This window comes from Planococcus citri, chromosome 3, assembly GCF_950023065.1.
Source record: "Planococcus citri chromosome 3, ihPlaCitr1.1, whole genome shotgun sequence".
Classification (NCBI taxonomy): domain Eukaryota; kingdom Metazoa; phylum Arthropoda; class Insecta; order Hemiptera; family Pseudococcidae; genus Planococcus; species Planococcus citri.
In genome coordinates, this window is record NC_088679.1 from 41,950,394 (window position 1) to 41,976,566 (window position 26,173).

Sequence of the window (26,173 nt, forward strand, 5' to 3'; positions counted from 1 at the left end):
ACAACTAGGTACTAGGTAGTAGGTACAGGTTGCCCAGAAATATCGAGCACCCCAAAGAAAGTTTTTCATTAAAAATATAGGTTGGCAACGTGAAATAGATGCATATGATTGGTGGAATGTTATGTCTCCAGTCCAACAACCAATCATGTGCTATCATTATTATCATTCACTGTGACCAACCACAGTATTTTAGTAGAAACCTTTTTAAGGCTGCTCAATATTTCTGGGCACCCTGTACTAGTATTATTGCATGTGACAAATTTTAAATTAAAGTACATATTAATATGAGGAGGTTAGTATCAAAGTGAGACAAACATCATGAAGTTAGGTACCAAGTTTCGAGGAAATTGATGTAGGTAGGTACGTATTTTTATCAAGTACAAAAATATGCAGCGTTTCTACCCTACTGTACAGTGTGGCTTAAGTTAGGTATTGGCTTTTATAGGATTTTTAACGCTCTTTTCATTGCCGAGGTCCTCACCTTTTTAAAAGAAATATTAAATCATTTTAAAATTCAATCAAAATTTTTGCTCCATCTTCGCGCGAGCAGCTAGTAGGTACCCACTTTCATTTTAATTTTCATAGAATCATCGTATAATTTGAAGCAGTTTTGGAAAAATACTTCAATTTCCACTTTTTCATAAGTACCTACTTATTTGAGAATCTTGTTTTGCTTTTCTGTGTTTTCCATTGGAAAAATCTTATAGCTACGCCGCTGAGTGGTGGCATTCTAATTTTATTTAAATAGGTGTGTTTATGAATATGATAGTTGATGAAGTCAGACTGAAGCTTATGTTAAATGGGTATCCAAATTCGTGAATGAATGTAGATTATCATTTACCAATCACATAATCGACATCATTTTATTCAAGTTTAATTTTAAACCATTGCATCTGCCATTTTTTTTTTTGAAGTACTTTCTCTACAATAAGATGTAAAAATCCGAAAAAGCCGTAAAAATTAGTCGCATTAAATTTGAAAGTCAATTCTCAAAGCTTGAAAAAATTATATTCCGTAGAATTTCATAAAGAATGAAATGACTTTTCGATGCACTTGTACTATAACGCAGTAGGTATGTAGTAATACAGAATCCGTATGTACCAGATTACTCATCAGTCATCACCTATTTTCTTGTACGAATCTGAAATCTTTTGTGCAGCCTAATATACGCCTAAAAAAATTCCATTCTTTCATCCTTTCCTTCTTTTCTAGCAAGGAATAATTTCAGAATTGATTATATCTCACAGGCAGTACTCATACTCCTCGTTTTTTCCTGTTTAGTGCTATTCGAGTGCCAAAATTTACACTTGAATGTCAAATTTTGGCACTTTTCTGCTGTATGCAAAAACGAGGTGGGAATCAAGTCGACTATTTTTTGTGCTTAAGGAATAAACTCACCAACTCCCCTATAGGAACTTCAGCTAGATACATATTATACTGGAAAGAATTATTTTTTACTCCCCGATCAACACATCTGAAGTCATGGGTACATTCATAGACACAAGTGGATTTTTGATGATGATAAATAAATTTATGTTAAAATTGCTACCCAATAAATCACCAAATGACATGTACTGAAATGACCTTTGAAATTTTTCGTTGAAAAATTACGGGTCTTTTTGATCAGCGGCCTACAGCTACCTCTAAGTATCTACCTACCTACCCATTAACGATTTAAAATTAGGTATTGGCAAAAGATATTTATGAAATATGTGGATAGGGAACTTTACAAGAATCTTTTGTTCTATGAGTTAAAAAAACGGTATAATTATAGAATTAGGTACCTATATTATAATGATTAAATGCAACGTAATTCTATCGAGTATCATAGGCCTAGTTCTTGCGCATGAAAATAGGTAGGTAGGTACCTAGATGATAGAACATTTTCAAACTAAAATTGTGATATTAGATACCTAATCAGAAAACAAATTTGAATCAAGAAATCAACAACTTAATTTTTTCAAAACATTTATTCAAACCTACAGTGAATTAAGTATGCGTCTACGTTGATGAAAATTAATTAATAAAACCCGAGTCTGAAATTTGCTAACAAGGGAAAATTTGAATGAAGTCTGGTTGTTATTTAAGTCTTCTATTTTCTGGTATAAAGTTGAATATACGAGTATAAAACTTTACTTACATTTATTCCGAATACACTGGAATAGGATTGGAGGATAAAGCGCGCATGAACCCCTATATCATTTTTTTGATTGGATGTTTTCCGTGTACAAGTTACGTGCCGCCCTTTAGGGCGTTCAACTTCGAATTGAAATAATCGCAGCGAAAAATTAACCAAAGTAAAGTTTAACAAGTTGTCGCTAAAAGTCTGCTGTAACTTTAGACAAGTGCAATATTTTTCAATTGAAAATTACGTTGAATATTAGTAATCGGTTATCAGCAAAGGTAATATTTTTTCATTTTCATATTAAATAGCTGTTGGTATTTAAATATTCATGATTATAGTTTTTCAGAATTTGAATCAAATTGCAAACAAGAAACTTTATTGAACTTTGAACTTTCAAGTTTTTAAGTAAAAATTAGCTAGAGATCCCGTGAAACAAATGGGCATCAGGTCTACCTATAAGTTTAGTCGTATGCTAGTACATAGATCAAAAATTGAACAAGAGAAAAAAGAGAATAAAATTGCTTAAAAAACATAATTTTTTTTGGATTCATCATAAATGATACGTAGGTTATTTTGAAAGCTGGTCTTATATCTACCTACCTACTTTCAGTTTCACCACTGATTTTTACCTAAGTATTAAGCTTTTTTTCCCAATATAATTCAAGTGTAGGTATAGTGAGCCCATATATTTTTTGAAAATCAAATCAGTACTGTATTAATGTCTTTTTGATCATAACCTACGCATTTACAAAAACAAAAGACTGTCTCAAAATTATAAATCATTTCATTCAAATTGCATAAAAATGAAAATAAGTATTGAACTAATGTACAACATTTTTTTCGAATAAATCTCACAAAATCTGCTACATATGTAACTGAATCATCACAACTTGATAAGTACATATATACGTATTTTCAAGACTTTCAATTCGCTCAAACATGAGTATACATCACTACATCTACCTATCTATAGGTACCTGAATCATTTTCACATTATTGATAGAGCTGAAATGATGAAATCATCGATAAAAAACTAAATGAACTTCATACTTCATTAAAATTTGAAATATGACAAAATTTGAACCTTGAAAAAGAAGTAGATGGATTGGATTCAGTCTTCGTAGGAGCATGTTGTAACACCTACTTAATTACGCGATCATTTGTGTTTTCATAAAAATTACATAATTATAAGACAATAAAATTTATAAATTTAACGTGCCTAGGTTGGTATGTTTTGAAGAAATTCAGACGAGCATAAACTTCAACCACTGCCTTGACAATGGAATATGAAAACTGAAAAGTACATACGTAAACCTAGGTCCATTACATATGTACCTACAATCATATTTACACATGCTATATTGTAAACTATCATGTTGGTAAATAGGAATTAATCAACTTTAGAATCGTTAATACTTAATTTACTTCGTATAAACGTGCGAATAAGTACCGTTTAAGCTCCCCTAGGTCATCAAAGGCGTTTGTTTTCTTTTGGATTCGCTAGTTGAACAGATTAAGCAGGCACCTAAATTACATTGTCAAGTGTAGATAGATCTTCGTTCTGTTTTGCTCCGTTAATTCACCCTCGTATCTTCGAATACTTTGACTTATATTTGAATAGCGACTTTGGGTCACCTCGTCTTTTTCAAAGTTCTAGTTTCCCAGTAATCTACATCCTCGCCACATCAAAAAATCCAAGTTTACGTATTCCATTTCATTGTTCGGTAATCATACTAAATCCAACGAATATTTTTTTTTAAATTGCAATTAACTGTGATGTCTGCATTCGTGCCTTGAAATTCTGGGTAAAATTCCTTTTTTGTAGTTTACGTCACAATTTTTTACCCAAATTATAAAAGTGTTAAGAATTTTGAAAAAAGTGAAAATTAACACTTTTGGAAACAAACTACAATGTTATCATGTACCACTACTTGATGAGAGTATAGTAAAACGCCTGAACGACATCGACAAACTTTCTTTTTGCTGTATAAATGCAACGCAGCAAAACAGCATAAAATTTTGAACGACAACACAAACAGCTGCACATATTATGTATTTCATCTTTAAAAACTTGTTTACGAGGTGTCAAAGCAGTGAAGGACCAAACTAAATATTAGAACACAAATGAATATATTGCCTACTTCGAAAATTAAAGGAGCAAATACGTTTTAAAGAAAAGAGGATTGCCATGAATTTTCAATCGTGCAGCCTGCAGGTGTCTAGTTATAGGGCATCGTAGTGTTGAGAAAAATTTAATTGGTCGAGTTTTCGACTAACTTTCAAATTTAAGGGACTTCAAGTAGATCTCGAAGTCAAAGATACATAAAAAGATGAAAAAAATGAAGTGTAATTAGATAGTGCTCAAAACTGGTGAAATATTTTAGAAAATTTGTGAACACACAATTTCTTACACATCAAACTTTCTAAATTCAAGCCCTATAAGTAGACGATACTTTTTCAAAATCTATTTATAGTCCCTTCAGTTAGCTTTCACTATTCTCCAGACGGGTAATATGTTTTTATTTGAAGTTTTTTTTTTTACAATAGGTCTACGTCTACATAGGTACTACATATAACTTATGACCAAAGTTTCAGTTTGATTACCTACCTATCTTCCAATAGAAGGCAAAACACAAACGATTTCCTGCTTTTTTTTTACTAGCACCACTCTTGTTTTTGTTTTTTTTTTTTTTTAGGTACCTACCCAGACCTACTAAAAAAAATAGGTACTCACATTTTTGCATAGGTACGTACAAGTTTAAATTCGCCATTTTTTTCGTAAAATAAGTCATTCTTTTCTCTCGCTCTCGTTTTCAAAAAAGCCACCCACCATGTTCTATTTATGGCAGCTATCTCATTAAATAACTTATAATATTTCCAGTCTAATCACCGATTAATTATACAATAAAAAAAGCGTTTCGTTGATGTTATCCATTCCATACTCTGAATCAATTCTAACTAACCTACCTGTACCTTAACGTCTCGAGTTGAGTAATTATTAATCGAATGTAGTTATTGAGTTACGACACGCACAAAAGAAAGGGTTGAACAACCATATGGTGTATAAAAGAAGACCCAACATTTTATTACTTTTCATACGTTTGGTGATTGAAAATATAAAATCACGCATATGGTTGTTTGAAATGCATATTATAATTAAAGATAAAATCTTCGTGTATTTATTCTCGGATTTTTTCGCGTTAATTTTTAAATTCATACCCGGGTAGATAAGTCGATAGCTGTGCATTGACCATTGACCATTTGATGTTCTTTTGAGTATCGGATCAACTTTTTTATTCCTTGTATTTTGAATTCTCGTACACATGTGGTAAGAAAATCATTCTTAGATAAAATTTCGAAATTCAATAATTGTTGAGAGAATGATTACAGTTACATATTAGGTAGGTATATAGGTACCTATAACAGTCGATTTTCTTGTAGGTAGTTTCCTTAAAACTCAAATTACTCACAGGTACCAACCTACACAGAAGATTCAACTGTGGCAATGTGTTATTATAAAATTTAAATATCCGCGAAATACTCGCTCATTACTTATTATAACCGAACAAAAGAGTAACTTAACAAACGAAACTCGAAAATAAACAATTTTTGCTTAATTTAAAAATTAATTATTTCGTATCTTCGGTCGAGAATTGTCGGATAGGTACATTTAGAAATGCAAGCTAGAATACTTAGTAATTAAGACGGATTTGGCGAACTTAATAAAACGAATTGATTAAATAATTATATTTGGTAAAATTGGCGAACAACGAATGCAGACAGTCTGTTAAATTTGTCGGCGTGGAATTAATAACAAATGGAAATTACATTAAATCGGTATAGATATTATATCATTTCGTAATGCTACGCCAAAACCCCTTGTTCAGATTGAAGAAATTGCGGGAAACAAGGAATACCTATTATTATTCGAGTGGAAAGAGTAGCAGAGCGAAATGGAATAATATTATTTCCAATTAACTGCGATAGGATTATCGAGTAGTAAAAGTGGAGGAACGATTGTTATTGGTCTATTCGAATAAACGTTAAGTGGGACTGTCGGGTTACAGAGGGAGGGGGAGTTTTTTTTTGTAAATAGAAAAGGGTTCTTAAAGTATTTAAAAATAATTTGAAACATTTATAAATAATTTTTTTTTCACCTTATAAACAACAAGAAAAAATTGTAATCCTCTAGGTAGGTATATAACTTACCGTATCTATTACATGTATCTTCTTACCTATTTATCAATGAAATTTCATTTTTTAACACGTTAAAAAATCAAAACGTATTCGATAATTCGATAAAATTAAAAAAAAAAGATTTCTATCAATACCCACTTACGAAAAACGTATTTATAGACAGGGCGAAAAAAATGAAAAAAGGGCGTTCTTCAAACGCGCCACATTTCGTTAGAAACACCCTACAAAAAGAATTGAAAAAGAGGTTGCAAAATGAAATAAGAAAAAACAGAATGAATACCACCACGCAGCTTAATCCTTCTATAATTATTTTGTACTGAAAACAACCCTATAGCCTTTTCTATTAGTCTGAATCAACTTTTAACTCCCCAGAGTGCTTATCAGTTTGTCCCTTAATTTTACAACGATTTGTCTTAGTTTTCGTTTAAAATTTAAATAGGTACTAGTTGCTTTTTACAATTTTCTCATTGTAAAAATACACTATTTTTTAAAACCTTCAGGTTTAATAAAAGGATATAATTTTTTTAAATTTTTGATCGCTCGTAGTTTACTTTTGAAAAAAGATTAAGAGGGTGAGGAGGTACCTATTCAACGAAGAAATCTTTTTGAAAAAATAACGAGTAATGAGTAAGTAGGTAAGTACGTTGATTAACGTTTTATTGGCAGTCTATTTAAAGATTTGAAGGAAAACTTGAATGAAAAATTTCAATTTTAAATATTAACATAGCTATTTTTTAAAAAAATTAGCAACGTATCTGTATTTTTGAAAATTTTTAACAAAATAGGTCAAAAAATTTCATATGTGGGCACCTACAGTTTTGTATAATTTTGAATTTAAATGATTTTGGTGTGAGATTTACTATGTAGTTACTTATGAATGATTGTAGAAGTACAAAATATCTGCGGTACCTACCTAGTTATTTTTTGTTTTGCATTTAAATGGGCAAAAATTTCTCCATCTCTTTTTAAAACTTATTCTCAGGAGTACTACATAGAATTATGTTGATTGATAAGTATCCACTATTGTATGGTATTCATAACTTTTATTTTACGAATCCTTTCTTTTCTTTTTTTTTTTTTTTTTTTTTTGTTTTTTTAAAAGCCAGATTCATATTTTGAAATTCAAATAGCACATAAACGAAAGGCTGAATCAAAGATTAGTTGAAAAATAAATTGAAAAACATTCTGTGACCTGTAGCACATCAATTGAAATACCTATGTACCTTTGGTAATTTTTCTATAATAATTCGAGTATTGGTATTTCCTGGTTAGTATTGAGAATTTTATCCTCGTGTTTCTTTTCTGGAAATTCATAGGTTTAAACAATTTTTTATTCTTTTTAAAGTCTTAGACCACTATCCTAACTACAGTATTTAATGTAGACAATTTCTCCGGATCTAAACGGAAAACATTTTCTGGTATGGCGTTGGTAATTTTAGATTTTTAGATTTAATGTGTGGACAAATTTTTGACTTTGTTCAGAATTTTTCTAAATAATGACCAATCAATTTTCTCTGATCATGTTTTTTTTGGGTGATGACTATTTGGGTAGGTAGGTAGATAGATAAACGTTCCTTTAATTTTTTTTCTTTCAATTGAAAACAATCACTCATGGTTATTTCATGAATATTATCTACCTAATTTTACTTTTACATTTTGATTCCGAATTTAGTGAATGATGAAATTTCTAGGTACCTTTCTCAAGTACGATGTTGCATGTTGTGTTTCAGGATGTCAGATACATCTGTTGCCTCACCGTCGGATGAGTACAACAAATTAACATCCTACGGCTACGAGGAGCAGCTTTCTTCACCATCTTCATCGCTACGATTTTCTTGTCAAAAAAATAATCAGGTAAGAAAAATTCAAATTCATTTAAATTACCCAAAATTTGTATAATTTTGTAAAATTAAGCAGTTTTTTGGAATTCAAGTCTTGGACTTTTGAAATTTTATCCTTTTTTACTGAAGAAAATGATTTACAAAAATTGCTTATTTAAATTCTAAAAGTTGGAAAATCTTCATGTATGTATCTATTGGTAGATTCATTTGGACTATGGGCCACTTCGTTGCCAGGCTTACGACTAAACGCGTCCACAATCTTGATTTAGCGATATCCAAGCTCAACATTCACTTTCCGAACACTTTATTGATCAATTGTAAACTTTATTTTCGCAGGTCGGTACAGTAGTTTTATACGGAGTGCCCATCGTCTCGTTAATAATCGACTCGCAAGAACGTCTGTGCCTGGCTCAAATAAGCAATACGCTTCTGAAAAACTTCAGCTATAACGAAATCCACAACCGCAGAGTGGCATTGGGTATAACCTGCGTACAATGCACTCCGGTACAGTTGGAAATCCTCAGACGAGCCGGTGCAATGCCAGTTTCTTCCAGACGATGCGGAATGATCACAAGACGCGAAGCGGAACGACTCTGCAAATCGTTCCTGGGAGACAATTCGCCTCCACGATTACCAGAAGATTTCGCGTTCCAAGTACACCACGAGTGCGCGTGGGGGTGTCGCGGATCTTTTCTGCCATCGAGATACAATAGCTCGAGGGCGAAATGCATCAAATGCTCTATTTGCGGTCTGTTTTTCTCGCCTAATAAATTCATTTTCCATTCGCATCGAACGTCTCCAAATGCCAAGTACGTACAACCAGACGCCGCTAATTTCAATTCGTGGCGAAGACACATGAGACTGAGTGGTGGTCCTCCTGAAGAAATCACTCACGCTTGGGAAGACGTTAAAGCTATGTTCAACGGCGGCACGAGAAAACGCATGATGAACGATCATCATACCTCGGAACCTTGTAAAAAAATATCGCCAGTGATTAAACCTCCGAAGGATTCGTCATCTCCGCCGCATCCGTTTCCATTACCTGTTGTATCGAGCTCGGCTCGAGTTCCTCCTTTGCCTTTAGTTATGGATTACGTATGGCAGCATAATGCGTTGAAAAATAATACATTCGGCTCGTACACGACGTTTCCTTGGTTTTCGAGCGCTACCAAATTGGGGTTTGGATTGCCGTCCACGAACTCGACGTTTTTCTTCCCAAAATACGAAACTGCATCGAGGCTGTATCCGTCGGCATTTCGACCCGTATATCCGAGTATACCTTCCTCTGTCAAGGATACAGAACAGCCAGAAGACAGCGATGATGAAGAAGAGACTGTAGATATTGAAACGTGTAACGAAGATGATACGAAAAGTGTTTGGCAAATACACACACCAGATCAGGTAAATATATTGTACATAGATCATCTATTGAATTAATTAAGTAAGTACCTCCACTCCACTCTATACCAGCCCACAGAGGATATAAGCTTTCAAATTTCTACGACACCAAAAAAATTCAAAATGAACGTAGCTTGAAGTAAACTTTTATTCCCAGTTTTTTGTTTTTTATACGTGTTTTCTTTAAATAGTTCCAAAATTCTCAAAACAATTAATTCTGAGGAGGGAAAATTTTAATTTTAATGAAGTGGTAGGTGAATTGTTAACCACTTGTATCTAGGAACAATGAATTGAATTATATGTCAATCACATCCTATGCTCAGCCTGGAGGGTAAATGTAGGACTTCATTTGAAGAGAGGATTCTTTCGAATTTCGCTCTAACCCTAACCAAACCTGTTTTAGGAAAAATAATCCAGTTCCAACAGATACCTAGTACAGTAAGCGCCGCTTATTATCATTGCGCTTATTAGAATAATTCGCTTAATAGAATGGAAAGTTGTTGGGACGGAACGGCTGTATATTTTTACATTGAAAGAATTTCGCTTAATGTGGTAATTGAAGGTGAATGAAGTCGGTTAATGGAATGGGAAAGTTTTCAAAAAGCAACAAAAATCAATGAAATAGGAATACTTTTTGTCGAAAAAAGCAAACAGTCAAAAAAAAAGTCCATCTTTTAATAAGCTTTTTTTTTTTTCTTAAAATCGCGAAAAAAATGCAAAAAATGCTCACTTTTTCGAAAAAAATTACGAAAAAGTGTAATTTTTTTGCCAATAATTCCCAAAATTGCCACATTTTTGCTTAAGCCTCGCTCATTTTTCTGAAATTGCAGAAAAGTACCGGCTTTTTGCTAAATTTGTCATTCTTGTTTTTTGCCAAAAATTTTCCACCTTTTCATAATTATGTACAGTATACAATTTCAATAAATTCCCTTTTTTAAAATGTTTCGCTTAATAGAATATCAACCACTCCGTCCCAACCCGATCACATTAAGCAGCGCTTACTGTACCTGTTTGAGATTCTTAATCAACCTTGACTTAGGTAATTGCAGTCAAAATCCAAGACTCTTTTTAGAGTTCTGCTAACCGATTGAAAATTAAAATAAGTATTCATGTTTGGGGATTGGCGAGTTCATGTTTTGAATGTACCAATTTTCTTTTCGAATACCCATTATGCATTTAGGACAAAAAATGTACATCATTTCTGAAGGGGGGGGGGCATTTTTCAATATCTAACCACTATTGCCAATTTCAAAAATTCAAAAAAATTATACATTTTCCCCTCAACTTTATTTCTAAATTTGGGGGGGGGAGAGATTAGCGCATTCTAGAATATTCCATCTGTTTCAGAAATGATACTTACCTATCTTTCGTTTATATTAGCATGATTACCACGATTCAAATTTACCCAAAAATTGGCGATTTGAAAATTTTAGATCGAAGAATAATAGCACCCTAAAAGTAGTCTTGGATTTTTATTTTTTATGGAAATGACAGTAGCCCAAGTTGGGAAATCATCATTTGCGCTTCCCATTGTTATTAGCAGAAGCGCAAACGATTGAAAAAAATATATCGTTTGCGCTTTGGACTAAAATTTTGTCACTGTAGTAGGGGTTCCCAAAACAGCATTAAAATGTTAAACACTTGGTTATTATTTATTTATTTTATTTATTATAATCATCGATTAAAAAAGTGCAACAAACACAACTAGTAACAATAATCCATTAAAAATGTGGCACGTGAGAATTTAAAAAACATGAGAATTATAAAGAAAAGTGAATCAAAATTTGATCAAAAACATAAAAATTTAATGTACTTACAAAAAATAGAAAATTAGTTTAAAACAATGAGAATGTGTTATTTAAATAAACATCGAAATTTGATTGAAATCCAATGACCTTGTAGATACATAACAAAATTTACTTACTTGATATCAGTGTAGTCCTGTTCAGGTAACTAACGCGTTTTATAAAGAGACGAGAAATTCGATTTGCTTGGTACATTGAATAATATACCTATGTAATTATGTATTAAAAATTTTGTATTCTGTCTCTTGTTGCCATTTGTTTAATTTTACCATTTGATAGTATACCGTAATTTAATTTGACAAGGAACGTTCAGAAGTGTAACCCACCGATCGGGATGAAACTGCGCCTGTGTGTTGGTGGGTATGCAACTACCAACGTGCTGTATACCTTTTGTCTGAAACACGTTTCCTTCTGCTGGCGGATTTAAAAAAATTATTTTTCAGACTGTGCTTTGGCGGGTCACTTGATTTTTTCCACGGCGCTGTCGTGGTAAAATTCTCACTGACCCCCGGCTGATGAAGTGGAATTTTTCTATGGCACTGTCCTATTAAAATTCTTCCTAATGCGCAATCGTTGGTAGAAAATTTTTCATCCAGGCTAGTTTTTTTCATTTTTAATAAAATTGGTTCAAGAATTGAAGTACAAAATTTTTTTTGAAGCGTATAAGTGAATTTTTTAATAAAAAATCAACGCAAAATTCAATTCAGGCATTTAAAATTTATTTTCAGAAAGTCAGAGCGCAAAATGATGAACTATTAGGAAAAAGCGATTGATGTTGATTGAAAACTAGTTTATTTAGGGATTATATTAAAAAAAAAGAAAACTCGTCTGCATATAAAAATTTTACCCACCGAGCAGGGGGTCAGTAAGAATTTTCCCACGACAGCGCCGTGGAAAAAATCAAGTGACCCGCCAGAACACAGTCCGAAATAGTATATTACGTGACAGGAGCGGAAAGTATGCGATTAACGAGTGCGAAGTTTAAGGAGCGAGGCGAAGCCGAGCGACTTAAATCGCACAAGTTAATCGCGTTACTGTCCAATTCTGTCGCGTATACTATTTTAATTTCATATGAGAGGAAAATAAATGCTAAAATTTTAAAAAATGGCTGATTTCAAATTTGAAAACATGTGCGGAAAACAGTTATTTTCCTCCCTAGGGAGGAAAGTATCTGTTTTCCGCACATGTTTTGATAGATGCGTTAAAGACGTATTTTCCAAACATAAAACTGTCTAGGAAACTACTCATTTTCCGATCATATGAAATTAAAATAATTTGTTTCAAACCCGCCAGCAGAAGGAGACGTGTATCATACAAAAGGTATACAGCGCGTTGGTAGTTGCATACCCACCAACACACAGGCGCAGTTTCATCCCGACCGGCGTGTTACACTTCTGAACGTTCCCTGTGAGTCTCTCTATTTGGATTTCTTTTAAAATCAGATTTGCTGACCAAACGGGGGGGGGGCAGGAGGTCGTTCAATTCGTGATAAAATGAGGCAGCATCCAGGTATTTATAAAACGCTGTTGAAGTAAAGAATACTTTTACATGAATCTGTATACCTTCACCAATGTTTGGGAACCCCTGTTTTCCAAAAGCGCAATCGATGTATAAAAGCGCAAACGATGAAAAGCGCAAACAGTTAATAGCCCCTAAGTTAAATGAAGGTAAAGGCAGAATCTTATTTGAGACCCCCCCCCCCACTTGATTATTTTCTTAGTGACTTACGATTCAAAATGAAGGTCTTTACTGAATTTTATAAAAATCCAACATTAGGTATCAGTCAATATCCATCGCTGGCATATTATTTCAATCAAATTTTTCAAACATGCAGGGATGCTAGACACTACTAAGGATCATTTATGGAAATTTTTGAAATTTTTTCAATTTCATGTTCTTAGTGAAATGAGCATTTTCAGTTTTTCAATGGAATCTTTCATCTTTGGTGACTTATTTAGAGACGCAACCACAAAAACATAAGTATAAATTTTGCACGTCTGTTAGGTGCACTGCAACAATCTCAACATTTGTTCTTTCAGAATTTTTTATACAGGTAGAAGACCAACAAAAATGCAAAAAACTGATTGTTTTCACGATTTTTTACGCATTGATGTCATCAATTTTGATTTAAAAATATTTTTGTCACAATCTACGTAGGTACCAGGTACCTACAAACTTCTATCAGATTCATCAATTTTTTCCATATTTTACTACATACCTATTTTTATTTAACCAGAATTCAAGAGCATTCAAAAATAGACCTGCAAGACAAGTTTCATGTGCTGAATTTCATTTTTGAATTTTTGACGAATTTTATAAAACTCAAAATTGGTCTAATTTGTGAAGGAAAAAACTTAATTTTATTAAATTTAAGTGAGAAAATGTTAAATTTGGTTTATTTTCTACTTTTGTTCTCTTTTAAACCGATCGATGGTGATTTTGGAGCTCTTTTTGGGGCCTTCGATGGATTTGTGGACTTCCTATTTTGGGAGCATTGTCAAAAAAAAAAGACAAAAATGAATTTTAGCGCCTGCCGAAAATTATAAGAATTTTCCTGAAAAAAATTCACAGACTGTTTCAAGTAGTTTGTTGAATGTAATAAGTATTTTTAAAACCTTTATGGAGTCAGAAAAAAATACGCCAATAGTTATGCTGTCTACAAGATAGTTTGATCGACCTCCGTGTAGCAGTAGTATACACTCGTTCTTAAACGTAGAACAGAAACACCTATCGTACTTTATGTAGCGTTAGGTACTTAAAAATTAAAACTCGATTAACTAAGCGCAATCTCGAGTTAAACAAATTTGCCAAACAGTGTGAAAATTTCGTCGAAGCGTAACGCTTACTTAAATCAAAACACAGCATGTTTTAATTATGTCAAACGCCAACGTAGACACTAACTGCACAAAAAGAAACAGCAAAGAGAGAAAGAATATTATCATAGGGTATTAGCAAATGTTAAATATTGTAACACACTTGCCCCATGCAACGCTAGTGGTGGAACGGTTCGATTCCCAAGAGCTTTTCCGCGCGCAGCCTTACGCTACGAAGAGGGCAAAACGATTCCAACAAAAGCTTCGGCGAAAAATAATGAAAATACGGTGCGCGGGGAAGGTCATAAGCTGACATTTCGGCCGCTCCTCCAACCTATAAGCTAATATAAGATCACCTAATGGTCCAACTTAATTGTTAGTCACGACGCCCGTTTGGCCTTTATTTAGAAAATGTCACCTTTTCAATAGCCGTGCGCCTTTTGGCGTTTTTAATTTAATGTCGAAACGTTTATTTAAGACATTTGAAAAGTGTCAAGTCGTCTCACCGTATCTACCTCTACCTACGCCAAACCTCGATCCAGCGGAACGAATTTCTAATGAGTAATTTCGAAAATCTTTTACATCGTTTTGGAAGCGTTTTTACCCGCAGATATTCGTTCTTAATTGGTGATTTTTTTTTTGTTTTTTGGTTTTAGTTGGGCTTTTTTATTTTTCCCGGTGTAGTTTAATCGAGATCGAGATGACTGGTGAATAATTGCTACCTAATTCCCGAAGTGTTTGAATTGAGGGGGATGAAACTATACTTAGTGTATCCATTACGTGTATACGTGTACACAGTATGCACGAATGCACCCTCTTCAGAAAATACTTACATTAACCTACTTTTATTATCATCGTACAAACCTCTCAAAGTTCTAATTACTTTGTTAGTTAAGACTCAACTGGTTTAATTAACACCCTCCCGCCTACATCTAGTCCAGTAAACATACTTTAATGAAATTAAAACAAAAATTAATCCATTTGCATAAACACGTCGATCAATCATCGCGACTAGATGGTCGTTAAAAGTTTTAAATTAACCTACCTTCGGTAAACTATTACGTAGTAATTACATAATGCGTTATGTATACGTAAAAAAAAAGGCATCTTTTTCACGTAGGTACTACCCTATTGTCCGAAGAAATGTCAACATCTTCGTAAAACTACGCGGTTCATCGAGTACGTTAGTTCGTTCCACTACGTCCCCTTTCTATTCCTCCTCCTCCTCATTGGCATACGTTTGCTTATATGAACTATATGAAGGAACGCTTTAATCATATTCCGCAATAGAGTATTGTCAACAGTTAAACATTATCATTTATTCTATTGTTAAACGAGCAATATCACCCCAAGAGGAGAATATTTACACTACAACGATTATTAATTTTAAAGGTCAAAATTTTAAATAGTTACTTACTTACTTACTTACTTGATTTTAATCCTCGCGATTTTAATTCCTATCGCGTACCTACGTTCTTCTCTTAAAGAAAAAAAAGTTCAAAATAACATAATTTTTTTTTCTTCTACCGATATTTCTTTTAAATATTCCAGTCCTGTGAGAAATTAACTTTTTCGAAATACGAGTAGGTAGGTACCGGTGTTTTCAACCTCAAAGGAGAAAAACCTAAAACGTTCGCTTGATTTGTATTGTAATTTAAAATACCTTTCAAGGGAATAATTTGCTGAGTTTTAAGTTAATTTTAAAAGGTTAAACCATCTTTATAAACTTTTTTCTCATTTTCGAGCTTTCCTATTACCGTTTCCCAATTTGTCAGATGATTCGTGTGGAAATTCTTTGATTTTTTTTTTTTTTTTTTGAAAATTGGTTTAAAATTTTGGAGAGGAAAAAAAGTATTTACTTTTCCGCATAAGTAAATTGAAAAGAATATCAATAATACCTACTCTTATAAATTTATAAAACTTGAAATAAAAAACAGAAGGAAAAAACGGGCACTAATGGAATTTTAATTTGTTTACTTTATTGGAACATAAAAGCGGAATTTCTTCTTTCTTCTTAGCTCAACATTGAATAAAATTGCGTGTTTTCGGTGAGATGAGGCTTTATTCTTTTTACCAAAAAAATGATTTCAACGGGAGCATTATACCTTTATTGAGTGAAATAACTTACAAAAATAAACTCAAAGAAATGCAAAAACTTGGGTAAGAAATTGGAAACACCTGAGGTACAATGACTAGGTACCTACATAGATCAGTCAGATCAAGGTTTCAAACCATTCGGGGCCATCACAAAAAGAAATAACAGAAGAGCTACTGTTTTGAGTTTTCAACAGAAAAACCATCACCATGTAATCAATAAAATATTCAGGACAGGGTTGTGAAAACCATAAAAATCGAAACACAAAAACGAAAACGAAAACTGAAAACCAAGTTGAACAAAAAACGAAACAAAATTTGAAACCCGAAAAAAATTTGTTTTTCAATTTCATTTTCATTACCTAAGGATAATAATGATTTTAGCAATGACAAATGACAATTTTAAGCCTCGAATATTTTTATGATTTTACACCTCTTTACAATCAAGGTTGTGAAAATTGAAGAAACAGAAACGAAAAAAAAAGAAAAAACTGTAAAAACGGAATTTTTAGAGAAATGGAAGCGACAACAGAAACAAAAAACCAAAAAAATTTGAAAACCAAAACTGAAAACCAAAAAATCAAAACAAAAATGAAAACCGAAAAAACATTCAACCAACAGTGGGGGGATCTGATCAGGTCAAGTCAAATTAAATCCAAAGATCAAGGAATGTTCAGATCTTATAAGTCTACTCGTAATACGAGTATCAGATCTAATAACTGATGAGATGTAAGCAAATCTGATCATTTTCCTCTGGGTAGGTGATATGATTTCATTTATTTAGGTAATCATAATTACAATGTTGACATATATAGAGACCAGTACCAAAGATTGAACTGGTATTTGTACATACTTCCATGTTTTCGAGAGGAATTTACATATAGGTACTTGAGGGTTTAAAAAAAAAATCAAAATTTCACCCTATTTGATGATTATTGATGAAATCAGGTCTGAATAGACCAAATTAAATTCAGGGACTGTCCGGATTTTAGTCCGTATCTTTAGTACTGAATCTAATCTGAACCGGTCTGATCAAGCCAATTTAAGCCGGTTTAATATAAGTACTGAGGACATTTAATCATCTTGGTTTCCAACAATAAGGGTGCTTTTATACTTGAACGCAAACATTCAAACTTTCGTTGTTTTTTTTTTTTTTTTAATAATGATGAACATTTTTTTAAAAGAGTAAGCTTAAAAATTGCTGCCACCTTCAAAAAAAATCTGCTGTCCTTCGCCAGGTGTGTTCGTTCAGAAACCTATAGGTAAGTGCATATCAAACCAGATCATACCTGCTCACTCAGATGCAGCCAGAGAGTCTGCAATCAATCAGAATTTCTCAATGAATTTTGTAAGAGTTATGCCTCTACCCTATTCAATTTCAATGTCTCACCGTGAAATTTAAAACTAATTCAGAGAATGTAACCTGTTTAAAAACGATACCTACTACCAATACGTATAGTGGGATCACATTTTCATGCATTTTCAGCACCAGAAATAGTACTACTTGAACTTGCCATTTCAGTTGAAAAATCAACTTTCAGATTTTTAAAAATTCAACAAAAATCAAAAAGTCAAATATAGCAGCTAAAATCTTGATCACCAAGGGTATTCAAGGGCCCCTACTTTCGGGAAATCCAATTTTTTTGTGGAAATGAACAAAATACAAACTAAGCGTAAGTCGGAAGTTGGATAAGTATCCTTTTTAAGAATTGTCTCCGTTTACGTACCTTCTAACTCATTTGAAATTGAAGTACCAATTTTGAGTTTCCTTAACAATAAAATGCGCATGCGCATCATCAATCACGTATTTTCTAGTCTTAATAAGTTTTAAAATTTCAAAAAAATATTCCTGATGATGATAAAACAATGCTGGCATAGGTAGTCTTTTTGAAATTGTATGTACTAAAACTTTCAAGCCTCTGAGTTTGTTTATTTCGCAAGTAAACGAAATAAAAAAAACACACATTTTTGTCCCTTAACATTCGTATAATGATACCTACCATAAATAAGCCTAGTGGATCATATGTACGTAATGCGGCTATACAACGTAAAAAAAGACAAGAATATATATTAAAGGATGTTGAGAATTCAGTTACCGTAGCGTTTTACAAATAACTTATTTGTCGTTGTAGGTTTTAGCATTAAGCTTATATTTGGGTGCTTGTTATACATAACATTCAATTTCACGGTTCTGCTATTACAAGCTTCCAGTTTTCGCATTCACTGAAAATCTTGATTCTCAGTGTTACCACCGTTTAAGGGGATAATTTCAATTTATAAAATTATCTCGTTTACTACGCTTTTTTTTTTACTCAAAATTACTCAAGTTTAGTGGGTATAAGTCCTTCAATAATATGTAAGTACTTATTTTAAAGCTTTATTCAGAGCGTTAATGATGATCATTTACTCACACATGAAACTTTCTGGCTTAGTTTCTGATTAAACTCGCTTGATAATAACAACTCGGTTGATTTTTTTTTTCAAAAGGTCAAATCAAAAATTCGTTAGATACCCTATTCTACATTCCAACCTGCCTAAATAAAACCTTACGAAAAAACTCAGCAAAGAGAATATTATTTATTGGAAAAAAACATACCTACAATATGAAAAGGTAAAGTGTGACTTGGTAATAACTCAGTGAGACTCGTAAGATGTAATAAAAAAAGAAAGAAAGAAAAGAGAAGAGAAGCACAAAAAGGGAATAAAACTAACAATTGTGTTATTTCATGCGATAAGGATCGTTACTATAGTTACCTATACTTTACAGAAGTTTTGAAATCTTTCTCTTTTTTTTTCTCCCAAAGAATCTTAATAAAGTAAAAAATACCGCTTAAGTAAATCTGTCGAGGTTTTCACTTTAAAAAGATACTATAAGTATAGTTATTTTTTTCGGTTATTTTAATATATTTATAAGCTGCTCAATGCTCATGTAGGTAGATAGGTAGGTATCAAATACATAAATTTAATGGTGATCTTTTGTGTTTGGTTACAATAGATCACGACGCCTGTTCATTAAAGCGGTATTACATTTCGAAACTTATACCTATCTAACATTATGTTGTTAGAAGAAAAATGACGAATGACAATACAAAATATGTACATATAATTTATCAAGGTCGCGAAATATCTCGCTCAACAAGTTGTTTAGTTAAGAATACCTACACAGATTTACATTTTTTTATCATAATAAAAATCTCAAATTTTGCTATCTTTTCGGTAAAGTTTAAGGTAAATAGGTACCTTACCTACACGCGAAAACGTACGTAACTCACTTAGTAATAGGCAGTAGAAAGCACTCAAAAAGACATTCTTAATGGTACATTAAAAGTCAAGAAAATAAAAGACGTAAAGTAAATACTCGAAATCGTACATAGATACTTATTTCTTTTCTTTCTTCTACATAAATAATGGGTTCGAACAAATGAAGTGTAACATTCATTATGTTGATTGGATGAAGTCGCTTAATACAATGACAATATGTTATTTACGCGTTACCCATGTTCGGTGTTGGCGAAGCTCCGTCACTTTGTTGAATTTTAATAACGTAATCGATGATTGAAACCACCGCCGCGCCGGTAGTCTTCGATATTATTATTCTAAATGACCAAGTAGTTACTTATAATGTCCAAGAATTTCCTTAAATAAACAAAAACATAAAATTTAATCACGTTTAAGTGTTTCTTATATATCCGTGTCATTATTTATTTAGATGTTATTAGAGTGTGACTTAATCGACGTTTTTCATCAATTTCATCGCCTTTTCATTTCTTCAAAAACATTTCGAATCGTTGCAATATTTTATATAACGATATGTACTTCATCGTACAGCCTAAATAAACGTTGCAAAAGATCAGGTCTGATGGACACGTAGCGTTTGGTGAACGAATTTTTATAATAATATGCCTACTTTTCTAGTTTTGATTTTATTTCGGTTGTAGCCTTCTTCAGGTCATGACATCTACTCGTAAAATTGAAGGGGCAAAACAATTGTTTGAAAATACGAGTACAAGATTTCCAAAAACGAATGGCAGATCGAATTCGGATATTTTGAACCAAGTTCGTCCCTTCAATTTTGAAAACAGGCAATTTGTCAAAATAACCGTCGATAATTTTTTTGTTCGTTCACTCAAGTATTGTACGAGTAAATTAATAACCCTAATTCAGTTTTTATGAGCGATGCAACTCCTTCAATTCACAAGACGAGCAAGCAATCTGGCAACGTTTTTTGTTCGTCTCGTGGTTACTTCGAGATTTGAGAAGTAAAACTTTAGGAATCATTAAGATCACCACTGGTTATTCGTTTCAATTGCCATCAAAAGCACCAAAAGCATCAAGAAATTTGTCAAATGCAGAGGCATGCGATGGGAATAGAACTAAGGAGGTATATAGGAGGGTTTTTCCCCTGAGCCTGTGTGTTTTCCCGCAGCCTACAGATGTGGTATTTTTACTCATTGTTTGTATTTTTAGATAGGTATACTTACTTGATGCAGAAATACTTTTAAACTATAATATGTACTTATACCAATTACCAAATCAATAACTTTTAAACACATTTTCTAAAAATGAAAATTATCCCCCCCCCTCCCTCCTCCAACGGATCCTTTGCTGTACATATATGAACAGAAGATTTTATATTAAGTGCCTAGCTAGGCCCAGGAGGATCTTAGTTCATGGGAAACATAGATGAATGCTCACGTGGAGTTTTTGGGCTCTGATCTTTCAAAGCTCGGAAATCTGGCCTCCCAAGACCATTATAAAAAGCACTGAAAACAATTTTTCGATGAGCCAGATGCCAGATGCCTGAAGGACTCAAATTGCTGGGACCCTTTGGGAGGGTCGAAGTTGTAAATTACAGAAAGGTAATTTTTCTGTAGAAGCATAATTTGGCCCCAAACAGAGGAAAAGAGTCCAAAATCATACCATTGGTGAATACCACCATTGTAATCAACATATTCAAATTTCAGATTCCTAGGTCATTACCACCTCATTTGAGGTGGAAAAAACCTCATTTTAGCCCTATTTTACCCGATTTTTGACCCCACCCCACCTCTACAAATTTACCTAGGGAGCCCCAATGTCCAGCATACAATGGGATGGTGCCACTTGAGTGCTTTTTGCTATTTTCACATGTTTTTCGACTTTTAGAACAGTCTGTAGCCCGAACCCTTTGAAAAAAGCAATGCTCTTTTTTACAAAAAATTCACCAAAATTTAATTTATTTCATGTTTATTACCTATTTTTATTTTTTTTAATTACAACAGTTGAAATTTTTAAGACCTAAATTGAAATAGGTACCTATTCAAAAAGATTTTGAATTGAAAATCTGAAAAATGCTAATTATTGAATGATTGAAAATACAATTTATCGAAATTTTCACTTTCTCTTCACTCGGACATGTCAGTAATTATTTTTCCATATGTTTTTGATGATAAGAAATATGTATTGTTAATTTCATTTTCTATTTTCATAACCTAGGTAGTAATTTTACCGACTTTTCGGTGAAACCGAGAAACCAGGTGCTTTTTTTTGACTTAGAGGAGGGGACTGAAAGTCTATTTCTTTGCGTTTCACGTTTCAGGGTCTAAGAAACACACTACCAGACCACTCTCTCAAATTTTGGTTTGTTTATTTATTTATTTATATAGGTAGGTAGGTACCTATGTGTATTCCGACTTGTCAACGAATAAATGGGGTAATTTTACCATTCAAGTCAACTAAAGGTTTACATAAGCTTCCAGCAGAGTTCGAACAGGGAAAAAATGGTCAATGATGAAAATTCCAACGTTAAATACAGTAATAATACATATGTCATTTTGGCCACGTTAATTTACCTATTTAGAGGAGTGAGATACTAATCATATGTAAATCAATTTTGAAGAGCATATTTTGGACAAATCACTATTAACAATAAAACGATTTGTTCATCTGGAATATTTTCAAAGAAAAATATAGGTACCCGTTTATTATCTATAAAACTCTGACAATTGAGGCAGTTAAAATAGGTAATCATTTCTTGAAAAAATTTGTTCAGGCATAGGCTGATGGGTAATTTTTTCTTCAATCAGAGTATAAAATAATCATTTTGAAATTAATTTTATTTCTGGAAAAAGTTGCCAGTTCTTACTGTAAAAAATATGGATGGAATACTTGACTAAGTATATATACTTTGAAATGATTTAAGCACCACATTTTTGTTCGACTCAACTTTGTCTACTTCTGCTTGACATAGAAATAAGCAACGCAGGTATTTGGTCGAGTTTTGGTAGGATGAATTTTCAAAATCAGACATGGTACAGCAAACAATGCATATAGAAATGATGCTATGAAAAAAAATACCTTCTTTTATAATATCTACAATGCGAATGTTTTCCTTGAGAAAAATTTTGACCTGTGGAAACGAGATGTTCAGAAAGTAGGTAAAGCATCAACAGACACAGTTAGTTACCCAACTGTCCTGAAAACTTCTTAATTGCCGATTAAATTTCGAATTACACGATTTCTTTGAAGTTGAACCAACCATCAGTGGAAACTCAAACGACGTATCTACCTACCTTCGCTCGATATCGCACAGAAAAATTCTACCCATTAAAAAAATAATTTTTAAAGAATTCTTCAACGATGTACCTATAGATTACACATTGAAAGGCCAAATTATGTAGTTTTACGTAACGTAAGTATTAGAAAATTTTAAACCATCAAAGAACATTAATTAAATGAAAATTAAGTTGTAAACAATTTTATTATAAAATTGAATACAGTAGAAGAAAGAAATAACCTGTAAAACGGCGATCGGTGCTCGCTAATATGTCATTAACGTTCATTTTCGACGACATTTCAAAGTGTTAAATCCCTGAAAACGGTTTCTTTTCAGTACCGGGGTTGTAATCCTTCTATTCAATTTTAAATTCAATGCTAAAACCAATTCCATGGTGCTTTAATTATTCCACTCTTTTCTGCGGTTCTGTTCGTTTCATCGCGGAATTACAAAGTTTAATTTACGTAGTCTTTTATGGATGTTTTATGGTTTTTATGTTTTTACTGTACACAAATACCTACTATAGGTACCCATAGGTTGGTACGTACAAAAATACGAAGGCATGTGAGCAGTGCGCAATGAACAAATATTATTCATCTGTGGTGTAGGGTTGACTATTTTTTTCCTCCGGAAATCTATTTGCGAGTTATTCATATCGTCGATGATTGATTTGTTTTAGGCGAGAAAATGAACTTGATCGTAAGTGGATTACCATTTATGCTATTGTGAGAGATAATCAACGCTTCGTTTTCGATGTGTACCTGTACATGGACTTCTTCAGCATAAAACTGCATAACACATACAAACAGTTAGGTACTTACTAATCATAAGTATTTTTAAATAATGTAGGTACCTAAAACTACTTTTTACCGAATTGAACCGCTCATGTCAAAAATAATATGTACTTATAGTACCTACAGCATAGAAAATTCGGCAAAATAGGTATTTATGTACTATCCTACTTACTTACATACAGTTATGCTGCGGTTTTTTCTATTTTCAGAGTATTGATAAGTGTTATCAAGAAAATGTACCTATTTATTTAGATTACATGTATTAATTATTTTTTGTATGATACGAAAAAAATGTGTAAAATAAGTAAGTATAAGTATTAATATACGATAACTTTGTTATGTAATTACTTACCTGCGACCCTGCGTTTTATGTTATAAATAATTTTCGCTGTAGCCAAGCTTTTTTAGTTACCATACAACGTATTTCTAAATATACATTTACTATGTACCAATACCGCGCGATGAAATTTTTTGTATTTTTTTCATAGGTTTACCTACCCCTTCGATGTACTGCGTGTAGTTAGGTAAAATTAGATCACTAAAAATCTATACGGTTGTACGATAAAATATACTATACATATTTTTTTAAATATTAATTCGTATTGTTATCACTCGTATACGCATATTATCAGCAAGTCTCCACTCTCCAATCCAGTAAATTTGAAGATGTGGCGTTTAAGTTAATGAAATTACATATCGGGTTACACTATGGTACATACATAGCAAGGCACCCAAGAGACATTCAAAATTTTAATATGCCTATATTTACAATTCAAACAATCGGGATTTGCGGGAGTAACTATTTATAGAATATTTTATTCATACGAGGGTACAAAAGTATGAAAATGTTCGATGACCCTATTCGATTAATGTTCCTTCACCCCTAGACTCATACGAGTATGTGTGTACTCATGAATGAGACTTTAGCACTATGTAACTCGATACACCCAGCACGTTATAATGCGTTACTATAAACACAACGACGATATACGCTTTAATCGTAAAAATTGTTGTATGACTTTTTATTAAGCAAATCGTATGCAATTGGTAGGTATACGATTTCGAGCAGGATGAAATGAAAAAGGTGTTTAATAATGTGATCTCAAAATTAAACAAATCATTTTCACTCGATTTTTCGTAATTTTCGTACGCAGTGGTGGATAAGTCTTATTCTAAATAATTTAAGTACTGTCTGGCCAGTTTGGCAGTTTTCAAATTCACGAATTTTTAGGTAGGTGCCCATCAGCATGGTCATCCAAAATGTTTCAAAATTGTAAGATTCGGTTACCTACACGCTAATTTAAAAAACTTTCCTACAAACAGAAAATTTTTGATTTTTTAAATTTTTTTTCTTATTATCCTAGTAAAAAAAATGTACTCGAATTGCCATTAATAGAGGAACCATTTAAATAGGTAGGGAAGTAGCTGAAACTCGATTTTTAGACAGCCAAATTCATTTTCAAAAGAAATTTTGAAATTCGGGAGAAGTCGAAAATCGCGCTGAAGACTCCAAAATGGCTAAAAATTATGGAATTCGTTTATTTTCAGGATTAATTTTTATCATTTTGTTACTGAATAAATATGTAATATGAGTGCCTTTACTTTTTTTAAAAAGCATACTTACTCACCTGAATCGTCCAAAATGGTCATTTTGGAACGTTGAAAATTTTTCAAACATCGGAAGATCAATCTCTAGGGAAGCTGAAATTTCGGTTTTGGGGGGTTTCAGATCATGCTCTTTCCAAAAATATCGGTTCCATTTAAATCGGTGGCGGGCACCTCGAGAGGTTCCCTTGTGAGGATATAATTTGGCACCTTTCTTGATACAATTTGGGTCTAAAAATACACATTTTCTCATTCATGTCGAAATCGGTCCTCAAAACGTGTCGTAATGTCTATATAGTTGGAACACGATCTAGGTCAACGATTCCTAGACTTATGGCTGCTCGATCAAATAATTATTTCGCAATTGTGGGGCAATTTTTGGAATAAATTTGAGCTTAAAATAGTATGTACCTAGCGGGGAAAATTCAGCTTGAAAATTTGCAAAAATTGAAAATTGATTTTCACATTTTAAAAAGTTTTAGTTTTTTGTCAAAAAATCAAAAACTAAGCATCCTAGAAAAAAACTAATGGCATTACATCGATTGGAAATTTGATTCTCTACAATTTTCTTCAATCACATTTTTTCGTAGAATGCTTCCTTTCGCATCCAGATCGATTTTTATGGAACTCAGTTTGCAAATTTTTCAAAAAATTATTTCAAAAAGTTTTTTTTATCAAAAATGAAAAAATCAAAAACCAAGCATCCTAGATAAAAACTAATGACATTAAGTCGATTGGAAATTTAATTCTCTACAATTTTCCTTAATTTAATTTTTTTTGTAGAATGCTTCCTTTCGCGTCCAGGAACGGTAAACTGACGCATTCAATCAGAGGATGCAAGCTGACTTTTGCCCACCACTTTATCTTTTTCACTCATGTCGAAAATAGCCCTCAAAATGCGTCAATAACCTAAATATAACTTGGAACAACAATTTTCAGAATTACAGCAGTCCAGTCGTGCAATTA

The 26,173-nt window shown here is 32.7% G+C and overlaps 1 protein-coding gene across 1 annotated transcript; it reads left to right on the forward strand.

Moving 5' to 3' along the window:
* Positions 1–2,315: 2,315 nt before the first annotated feature.
* fuss (fussel) lies at positions 2,316–24,173 on the forward strand. The gene is made up of 4 exons (XM_065357949.1): positions 2,316–2,403; positions 8,053–8,176; positions 8,500–9,564; positions 23,488–24,173. Exons 2-4 carry the CDS (start codon positions 8,054–8,056, stop codon positions 23,497–23,499), a joined length of 1,200 nt encoding a protein of 399 aa, XP_065214021.1. The 5' UTR covers positions 2,316–2,403; position 8,053; the 3' UTR covers positions 23,500–24,173.
* Positions 24,174–26,173: the final 2,000 nt, after the last annotated feature.

Bases quoted from the DNA above. Each gene is read 5' to 3' on its own strand.
- fuss (XM_065357949.1), top strand. From the start codon at position 8,054: ATGTCAGATACATCTGTTGCCTCACCGTCGGATGAGTACAACAAATTA. The intron at 8,177-8,499 runs GTAAGAAAAATT...TTATTTTCGCAG, and splicing joins CTTGTCAAAAAAATAATCAG to GTCGGTACAGTAGTTTTATA.